Source organism: Melitaea cinxia, chromosome 9 (assembly GCF_905220565.1).
Source record: "Melitaea cinxia chromosome 9, ilMelCinx1.1, whole genome shotgun sequence".
In the NCBI taxonomy this organism is placed as follows: Eukaryota; Metazoa; Arthropoda; class Insecta; order Lepidoptera; family Nymphalidae; genus Melitaea; species Melitaea cinxia.
The window spans coordinates 13764319-13775216 of NC_059402.1; the positions used below are offsets into that span (position 1 = coordinate 13764319).

The 10898-nt window shown below is 33.5% G+C and overlaps 1 protein-coding gene across 1 annotated transcript; it reads right to left on the reverse strand.

Moving 5' to 3' along the window:
• Nucleotides 1-870: 870 nt before the first annotated feature.
• On the reverse strand, nucleotides 871-9153 carry LOC123656163 (BUB3-interacting and GLEBS motif-containing protein ZNF207). Its single transcript, XM_045591870.1, has 9 exons — nucleotides 9113-9153; nucleotides 8858-8984; nucleotides 8521-8647; nucleotides 8256-8323; nucleotides 7582-7706; nucleotides 6689-6775; nucleotides 5317-5584; nucleotides 3034-3205; nucleotides 871-1235 (listed from the first exon to the last, which is right to left on the reverse strand). The coding sequence occupies exons 1-9, from the start codon at nucleotides 9151-9153 to the stop codon at nucleotides 1165-1167; spliced, it is 1086 nt and encodes a 361-aa protein (XP_045447826.1). The 3' UTR covers nucleotides 871-1164.
• Nucleotides 9154-10898: the final 1745 nt, after the last annotated feature.

Here is a 10898-nt window from a genome sequence, read left to right on the forward strand (position 1 = left end):
CACTTCGCAAACAAACGAACAGTTACATATCGAAAAAGATTGGTTAGCTTTAGTTAAGATGTAGCCACATTTTACAGGCAATAATTATAGGGCTAGTAAATGTTAATCGTATTGTGAAAAATGTAACGTGTTGTATTTGTGATCTTGGAAACGCTCAAATTTTGTAGTTTTGTAAACATTATTATAGGCGTAACAGCAACGCATTTGATTAATATCTTCAGACCAAATAGCGTATAAACTTTGGTATTACAGCTTAGTCGATATATAGATGCGTTTATTATTTACAAGTAATTGGAGCGTTTGACGGGGTTACCACGTATTTTGTATCTAGAATTTAACAATTTGTTGACATTAGTTTTAAATAGCAATATTTGTTTACTTATGAAATTATCTGTTGTGAATTTTACTGGGATGTTTATTCAGAGGATGTCGGTTCGAAGGTGATACTAGTTGTTTAGATTTAAATTATACTGTTACTATAGGGTTTCGGTATTGATATTTCTTCAAACAGGCTAGCGGTTAGATGTGTAATATAGATATGTTATGTATACATTCGAGACTTTTTATTACAACAATAAATATACGACACTATTGAGTATTATGAATTTTAATTAAATATAAAATAAAAACAAGGTTACTAATTTGGAATATATAAAAGTTAAAAATATATGGCAAAAAGTAAAAAATCATTCTCTAAGTATAAACAAGTTCGTCATCGGCGCTAGCGTCGTGTACGCAGTACGAGTAAGTACACGAGGCGCTATCGAGTAGCGGGGGCGCCGAGGACGGACTCGACGTAAGCGCTAGGTCGCTAAGGTGCAGATTACGTAGACATAATTAGCCGACCGGCTAACAAATAAAAAGCGCACATTCAAATCGAGAGCATTTATTGAGTAAAACGGTCAAAATTCTACAAGAATAGGCAAAACGTCACAACTTCGTGGAAACGCTTAAGGAGAAACAAAAAAAAAAACAAGGAAATATTCAAGGCAATCGATATACGACACGGCGCCGCACTCCACGCCACAGTCACACACACGTCGCAACTCGGAACTCGAACTCGGAACGCTAAGTCAGTGGGCGGCGGCGTCCAACAACGCTCGTTGTGACGTCAGAGTCGCCTGCGCCGCAGGGGGCCGCCGCCCCTTACCTGGCCGCCGACTACTACCGGTAGCGCGGCATCACCACGCCCGGGAACACGCCCATCGGCATCATCCCGCCCGGCAGCAGCATGCCTGTGTGGATATACATCGAGCTGTACTGACCGACCCGACCCCCCCCGACCCTCGCCGCGAGTCGAGGCTAGGCTACTACTTCGAGTCTGTCTACCCCGACTCACCCCGCTACGAGCAGTGGCCTTGGAAAATAGAAATAAAATTACTTCATGTCTTAAAATTTATTTCAAATCGAAATGCACAGATAACTCCATTTTCCATGTCGATATGATATCGTAACAGAGTTCTGATTGAACATAATAAAAAAATCAGATTGAGCAGTAGTAAAAAATATTGAAAAAATAAACTTACTCGCTAAACAAACGACCCACACAATAACAATTATCGATTATTTAGTACCAATAACAATGGGTATTATACAATTAAATTCAACGCTATCTTAGTATCAATAAAAATACGATAGCTCTATTTCTGTTAACTGGAATGTACCAATCGGCAGTCTTTATTATTCAAGAATGACAAAAAAGTAAGTTATTTTATTAGCTATTTACACACTTGATTCATAACCAACATACTCAAGATAAAATTATACATACAATTTTAAAATAGTTTGATTTGACATAGAATATATTTTACTATTCAATTATAATTGATTTATAATAACAATTTAATTTTATAATAAACAATTGATTCAAATTTCATTCATATTTGTCAGTAACTTAGCTTGTTACATATATAGGTCTTACATCGGATCGTATGGTATAGTCACCGCACACTATTTGATACTATACGCATGATCGCTAGTCGTCCCGCTTTAACGGCTTAAGATTTAACAAAGAAAACAAAGTTTATTTAAAAAAGCAACTTTCTGTACAATTATTTACCTAACATAAGAATAACTAAAAAAAAAAACACGCATATTAAAAATAATAAAAAAAGATAATAATATATGGGTAAGGGATCCATTAATTACGTGAGGTTTGATTGGAGAGGTTCACGAAACAAATCACGAAAGTTCATAAGTAGGGATTATCACAATATGTATTATTATTTTTCATTAAACGCGTGATTTCTGAACTATATATTGTAGTTGACTTGAATTACACCGACAAGTAGTATAATGTAGGTAGACGAAGAGTTGATATACGAGTAATATTAAAAAAAAGATTACACAAAAAGTATTAATCATATCTCGATCAATTTAAATTAGATTATGCGACAAGCACTATCTATCGCATATCTATAAAAAGTTATGAGGTGAAATGCAATGAAAAAATGGTCAAGTAAATACGCATTATCAGAGATTACTCAAAAAGTACTTGTCAGATTTACAACAAAAATACCTGATAAACCCTGTTGAAAACTTCCAATAGGATAGGATTTATTTCTAAGTGGTATAGTAAGTGCTATAGTAAGTATAAATATTTATTGGTATCTAAGTGGCCTTTGTCGCTTTTGGTGGGTTTCTATTGGAATTTTTCAATAGGGAATATCCGGCAACCATCATATTATGTCTATAAATTTGTATCACGGAGCTTAATTTTCCAAATTTTAATCAGATACATACCTGTATTTAAAGATAATATGTATTTTGAAAATATTTATACACTACGCATAAAAAGTGTGATTTTTGACAAGGGGTATAAGTTGTCGAAAACATCACGTGATTAATGGACGACCCTTAACTAAAAACTTACAAAGAATGTCCGCAATTGTACGTAGTACCATAGATAAAATAAACCAAAGGACTAGTGAGGCGCGGGGTCGGGGGACGACGGGCGAGGCGCGGGGCGGTGTGGGCGGTGTGGGCGGTGTGGGCGGTGTGGTCACGGGTAGCGGTAGACGGGGGGGTACTGACCGGGCTGCAGCGGGCGCACGAGGCTGAACTGCGGCATGACGGGCAGCATGACGGGCGGCACGGACACGGGCACGCCCACGCGCACCTGCGGCAGCACCACGGGCGGCATCATGGGCCGCCGCAGCGCCTGCTGGCGCGCCGCCGCCGCCGCCGCCGACATGTGCGCCGCCACCTGCGCACCGGGCCGAGCGCCGTCGTTTACAATTCATGTTTAAACATAATTCATTTCATTTCAACTTATAGTGGTTTTTAAGTTGGTGAAAAAATGGGGGCATTATAAAATAATTTATTCTCGAAGTGGGCAGTCAGACACAATAAGTTTGGGAACCCCTGCTCTACTGGTACGGCGCTACACGTGAGCGCCGCAACCTGCACACACGCGCATCAGTTTACTGTACGGCGCTACAAGTGATCGCCACGACCTGTCGCACGTGCACACACTCACACACACACACATACGTTAGAAGGCGAGAAGTATATAACCAATAAATAAAGAATATATATCTGAAGCATACACACACGGTTGTCTGTTCCTAAGGTAAGCTCCTTAATGTTCGTGTTAAACATGACAGCCAACTAATAGAGCTAAATATTTTTTTAATAAATATACAGAAAATTTCAGAAATAATACATAAATAAATAAAAACACACAGACTCAGGGGGGAATCAAACCCACAACACTTGGGAATAGTAAGCACAGCTACAAACTACAGACACACATACACACACATTATGGAGCACACATATATGTATATGCGCCGCCACTAGCACAGAGCATACTACACAGTTACAGCGCACATAACACGTTAGAATAACTATTTTAGTGTGTAATGCAGCATATTGATGGGACATATGCATTATTTTTAATAACTAGGATGTTTTAATTTAGTAGTGCGACACAAGAGTAGAACAGTAAAAATTATCGTCAATTAAGCTGATAACATTGACTGCACAGGACAAGCTAGGTGGTTTGTATTGTTTACATATTTTAATTCTTTTCATTCAAAGTGAGGTAGCAGTATGAATGTTCAGTACTATGTTTCATTGTATTACAAATGAAGGTTAAAGGAAATCATTATGAAATTATGTGTATACCATACATTAATCTATCAAGAAAAATAAATGTATGATCATATCTTAGCATCATGTAAACTAGCAACATTATTGATATGAAATATGTACAAAAAATCTTTTTATCTGTTCTCATAAAGCTCAATTTTTCCTGAAAATTATATACCACACATATTCCACGAATTATAAATTATATTAAGATTTTTTTTTTTGCATTGATTATATAATCAACATCAATAAAATAAAATTGGTAACAGAACATGTTACTAAAAATGTGCTGTATACTGAGAAAATATAAGAGGTAACTTTTTCGTGACCTATAAATACATTATTAACAAAATAAACGTAAAAAGAGCTATTTATTAACTGTTGAGTTTGAAAGTATCTATATGACAACATTTCTGTACTCTTGCCAAGATGTCTATCATATACCAGACATAAAATACCTATCTGTATATAATCTCACAATATTAGATTCTACAAGTAACTTTTTACTTAGCAATGCATCATTAAATATATTGATTTATATATTGAATGAACCTTATTATATAATGTATAAACATTATTAGCTGTGTGTAAGGTTTTTATTTATTATTTAAATATTTATTTATTTGTGTTGTCCTTAAAAATAAAAAAAGGTAATAAAATTTAATTTAAACCTGATATTTGTGTTTTCAAATGAAATAATCTTGATAACTATCATATAGTTCACAATAAACCATTTTTAAATTGAATAGTATAGTAATTAGCACAAATTACGAGCTTAAGACACAAGCTTATAGAAGTAGAGCTCTGAGTATGGTCATCAAATAACATCGAGGATTAACAAAGTTGAAACAACGCAGGATTTGTTGTGCTTCTCTATACACATACAAATCACACCATGTAGTTACTGAGAATCCATACAAATTCAGAGTACATTTTTTTAATGCTATAATTACAAATAATAAGTATTGAACTGATGAACTCAACTAATTCTTACAATAGTGGATTCTATATTATTCACACATTATTTTATGTGTGAATAATATAGAATGGCTAGAATGCACCATGCTACAGACATAATAGTATCACCATAGTTATGTAAATGCAGGTAAAACTAGTAAAGACGTTAGTAGTTACTTATTACTAGTTAGTACTTTATTACTAGTTAGTGACACTAACACATACTTTATTAGTAGTTTTAGTTTAAATATAAAATAAAGTACATACCTCAGCTTGACTCGTGCTAGGTGTGATCATTGTAGGTGCTGTCTGTGTCATCTGTATATCTGGTTTGGGTTTCGGGCGATATTTAATATTCCGTGCCCGTATTTCTTCTAAGGAAACATCTTCAGGTGGGTGAATTATCTTAGACCCTGCTCCTGTCGCAGTAACAAGGGGACAGGCATTAGCAGCAGGTGGTTTTACTTCTCCGTTTTCTTTAGGATCCGAGCCGGACGCCGACGACGTAGTCGGAGGTGCACTTATTGTTGCATTACTGGAATTATAATAACTTCTATTTTATAATCTTTCACAAATTAAAACAGATCTAAGATTAAGATACTTTAATAATTAAATCTCATTTACCATTCCAATTCCTAATATATCTACTGTCTCAAATAAAGTTCCATTTCCTTATTTCATATAAGAAGTCAGTTTGCCCAGGGCAGTAGTAGCTTGTTAAAAATAATGAACAATTATAAACCATAATTGTGTTTGCTCGCAAACAAAAAAAAAAACCGACTTCAATTACATCGACGAGTAATATAGCATAGATCGACGAAAAAATTGTCAAGTAACTACGCGTTATCAAAGATTACTCAAAAAGTAGTTATCAGATCTCGATAAAATTTATATGTGACCATATGATAAACATCAGCTTTCGATTAACTTAAAAATTAACAAAATCAGTATACCCAGTAAAAAGTTATTGCAGATTTTCGAGAGTTTCCCTCGATTTTTCTAGAATCCCCTCATCAGATCCTGTTTTCCTTGTCATGGTACCAAACTAGGGATATCCCCTTTCCAACAAAAAAAGAATTATCAAAATCGGTACATCCAGTAGAAAGTTATTGCGGATTTTTAAGAGTTTCCCTCGATTTCTCTGGGATCCCATCATCAGATCCTAGTTTCCTTATCATGGTACTAAACTTGAAATATCTCCTTTCCAACAAAAAAAGAATTATCAAAATCGATATATCCAGTAGAAAGTTATGCGGTATAATACAACGTAGGTCGACGAAAAAAGCGTCAAGTAAAAATGCATTATTAGATATAACTCGAAAAGTAGTTATTAGATCTCAAATAAATTTAAATGGGACCAATTGACACACACCACCTTTCGATTAAAAAAAAATTGTCGAAATCGGTCCACCCGGTCAAAAGTTCTGATGTAACATACATAAAAAATATATATATATACAGTCGAATTGAGAACCTCCTCCTTTTTTGGAAGTCGGTTAAAAATTTAGTAAAAATGATAGATTTACAATAAAAATGTAACTTATCTATTCCAAACTTATAGCTATATATCCATTATGCAATTACAGATTTACTTGGAATTTAAGTGATAATGAATATTTTAATAAAATAAATAAAATACCTGTATGCAGGAAAAGTGGGTTTACTAGGTGTCGAGACAGGAACACTGACGGCCGGGAATAGTGGCCTCATTCCAGGCATCATCATTCTGTGAAAGAAACTAACCTTGCAATTATTGCCTAATTGAATTAATTTGTTTAGAAATTGATTAATGTGTAGCAATAGTTATATAATTGTGTAGAAATATATTACTACTAAAAACATTAACTAATGTATTATTTGTTTAATAATATTTTAAGACACCCTATTTTTAGTATTTCCTTTATTACTATAATTCCAACAAACCAAACAACAAATTGTTGTTCAACGTAATCAAAATCTTTAGATAAACACTAGATAAGTGTCTTAAGTAAATAACAGCTTTTTTATGCCCTACCTACACAAATAAATATTCTAAATATGTCATAATCTTCATGATGCTATTGGGACATAATTAATAATGAAATGTATTCATTTTTTTATACACTTGTTCTGGCTACCTTACGCAGAGACACAACACTTCTGAGAGTGGTATTATTTAGCTGTGATCTTAAGTTCTAGCTGATTAATTTTTCTATATCATAATTTAAAAAGACAAATATTTGTTTGTCACTGATAGATCGATACTACTTGCAAAGGCACAAATTCCTAAGGCAGGAATGTCAAAAATACAGTAATCACAATGTGTCACAGTAAGAAAAATCATGACTTCATTCGATTTCTCTACAGAAGTTTTAAAATGCACACACTATATGTTTTTTTATTTGAATTTGGCATGCCTACACATTCTAAATTTAACATATGGCCCTCTGCAAAATTGAGTTTGACACTCCTGCCTTAAGGTAAACAAACACAAAAAGTGTATTATGAACTAATAATATAAATGTTAAAACAAGTAAATAGTTGATATCTTACCTAGGTGCCTGCATAAAGTGCGGCATCATATTCATTTGCATGTGGGGGTGGTACATCCCCGGTGGAACGGGCCCCATCGGAGTCGGCAGTATGCCCGGAGTAACAGACGATGGCCCAGGACCCAACTGTCGTAACATAATGCCAATTAAATAAAAATGATAACATACAAACAAGTTGAGATATGGTCCTTTTGTTTTTGATTTAAAGGGATTTTTTTTAATGTTATTTATTTTTGGATTTATAAAAATAAAAATTGTGATGCATAAAAGCTGTTAACCTTAAAAATTATTTTGAATTGATATTTACTTATCAGTAAGTGTACTATGAAAAAAATTATAAAGTTATGTTTTCATTCAAGGCTTGCATTACGTAGTATCAGCGACACTTATTAACTAAAATTCAAAACAAGATTGGACTTACAGTCATTCTTTGGTATCCGTCAAACACCAAACTTGACGTCGCTTTAACTAAACGAACTAAGTATAGTAGATAAATAATCTATTTGGATACTTTTTTGAACAAATGCATACAATGAAACATCATTGTTAGTTCATACAAAATAGAGTTGTAAATATAAGTATAAACTCAATGCTGCTACTTACTGGTTTACTCTGTAATCCAATAACTTATTACTCTGTGTAGTAGATAATAGTAAATGTATTAATAGCTCTTACCAGTGCCGGAGTTGCTTTTTTCTTTGCCGCAGGCTCATCATCTTCACTGTCAGAACCTTTCCCCCCACCTAAAGGATTGACTTTGGGTAAAATATGCACAGGAATTCACTTTCAACAAACCTACCTTTTTGGAACACTAATGCTACACATCAATTTACATCTAGGCTACAGTGTCCCAAGCATAAGTAATTCAAGAAAAAAAAACATGATTTGTACATACTTTATGATCCAAAAACAGCCAAAGCCCATAAAAATGTTTTTATACCTGTCTTCTGTTTCTCATGCTCCTTCACATCTTCAGGTGGTATACCTTCCATTCCATATATTTCTATTTCTATATTTGACCTATTTGGTAATGAATTTGGAACTTTATCTATGGCTTCTTTGTGAACCTGAAAAAGTTAGGCGTGTGAGTTTTTAAGTATGAAAAAAAAAACTGAAAAATTAAGGTGGGGAACTTACGTTGTACTATTGTAGGAATACAATATGGCGCGTGAGACGTGCCAAAATATCACAACCACTAAGCAGACGAGTTAAAAAAATACTGCAGAGTGAAGGTGTGGGCGGGCGGGGCGTGTGCCAAGAATATAGGGCGGGCGTACCTGCATGCAGTGTATTGACAGTCCGGGTCCCGTGTACAATTTCTTGTGACATATGTGACATTTGAAATGCTTTGCTTTTTGATGCTGAATCAGAATCTTTTCATCGTCAAATTCCCTATTGCAATACCTGAATATTGTGTTAAGAAAATACATCATGATAAAATACAATGTAAGCTAAAAATGTAGGTCAATTGGATTCTCCGAAGGTCTCTCAATGTAAATGTTGTAATACATTCAGAAAATAAAAAAGGATACCAGCACCATGGTTTCGATGCCTTCTTCTTCTTCCTACCCATTTTTTAAATAGAGATTACACTTATAAGAGTCTACACGTAACACTAATCTATAAATTAAACTTAAATAACTAAATATCACAGTCTATTTCTATTTAAATTCTATCTGTTACAAAAATATACAGCGACGCAAAACGTTTAAGCAATGCAAAATGGCGGCCAATGAAATTATAGCGGAGATCGAAACAACAACGTTCATGAGACCTCCACTTCTTAACTGCGCTGTCACTGTCAGTGTGAAACTTACTTCAAAATTGCCACGCCATGTTTTTTCTTTTTACTCTATATTCGCTATTGATATAGATAATATTTTTTACATTGCATTGCTATAGACAATATCTCGTAAAGTTTATTAAAATTTAAAACGCGTAGGTAGAAAATATAAATTTTTTTGGTAAAGTACATACCATACATCACTGCTATATTTAATATCAACACAATTTATTACAAATTTTTTTTAGTAGTTAGTAGACAAAAATTTTAGGAGCACACTTAAGAGCCGTTTCACAATTTTTCGCTCTGCAAATTTAGGTAAATTTGGTCGCATCGCGCGAGTCGTACGAGCCACGCGATCTTTGTGCTAGTCAGTATAGTGTGACAACCAAAAAATTATCTTGATCATTTTCTAATGTATGATAAAAATTAATAACTATGGTATAAAATGTTTTTTACATAATTAATTTGTTAAAAATTTCAAGTCTGTCATTTAACAACAGTCAATAAATTTAAAATAAAAATAAAAAATCAATTTTATGAAACAATTTTTTTTTTAATTGATTTAGTTTTTTGAGTTTACGAATGAATCTAATATTTACAATATGAATAAAATAGCATTTTATTATGCCCCAGGAAATCTGTGTGTGTATGTGAGTTGCATTGTTTTGAATGAAAGTAGACCATCAAATCGCGCATCATGCGCAGAATTTGGCGTGGACCTTACCTCTAACGGCACAGGCGCTCGACTGATTTACTGGGCTTGATGCGCGGTAATGTATACTATCTTTTTATTATTTAATACAAAATGTATTTAAAATAATTACATATTTTAATTTTTTTTTGTGTTCCTTAATGATGTAAGTTTACTTTGATGAAGATAGTTCGTTAAAATTTCTTAGTTTTCTAAGAAGAATATTGCTTTTAAATTGTACTTATTTGGAAAATATTCGTAAGTTTAATTTTTTTTATCTATACTTATCTATACTAATATTATAAAGAGGTAAAGTTTATAACTTTGTTTGTATGTATGGGGTAATCTTCGCAAATACTGATCCGATCATGAAAAATCTTTCTTATAACAGAAAGCTACACTATTCAGGAGTGACATAGGCTATATTTTATTGTAATCGAACAAAAAATTCAGTGAATAAGAAAAAGATTAAAATATAATATCAAAATGGTAAATAAACTAGCGCCATCTATCGCCACTTAGAAAACAATTTATTAGTCTCTCGACATATTACTTTAGTCTTATTTTAGTCTATCGACGACGTTTTCTCGATTTTTGATAGATGGCGTTGGAGCAACATATTATTTATTTAAGAGCTATAAAATTTGTTCTTTAAATTATGTTATTTGGTTCTGTAATTTAAAATAATAAATACACGGGAGCAACATATTATTTATTTAAGTGCTATAAAAAATTTCTTTAAAGTATGTTATTTGGTTAATATAACAATAATTAACGCCCAACGAAGTGGGCACGAGTCGGCTAGTCGATTAATAGAGAGACAAATGGAATAAAAATCTGT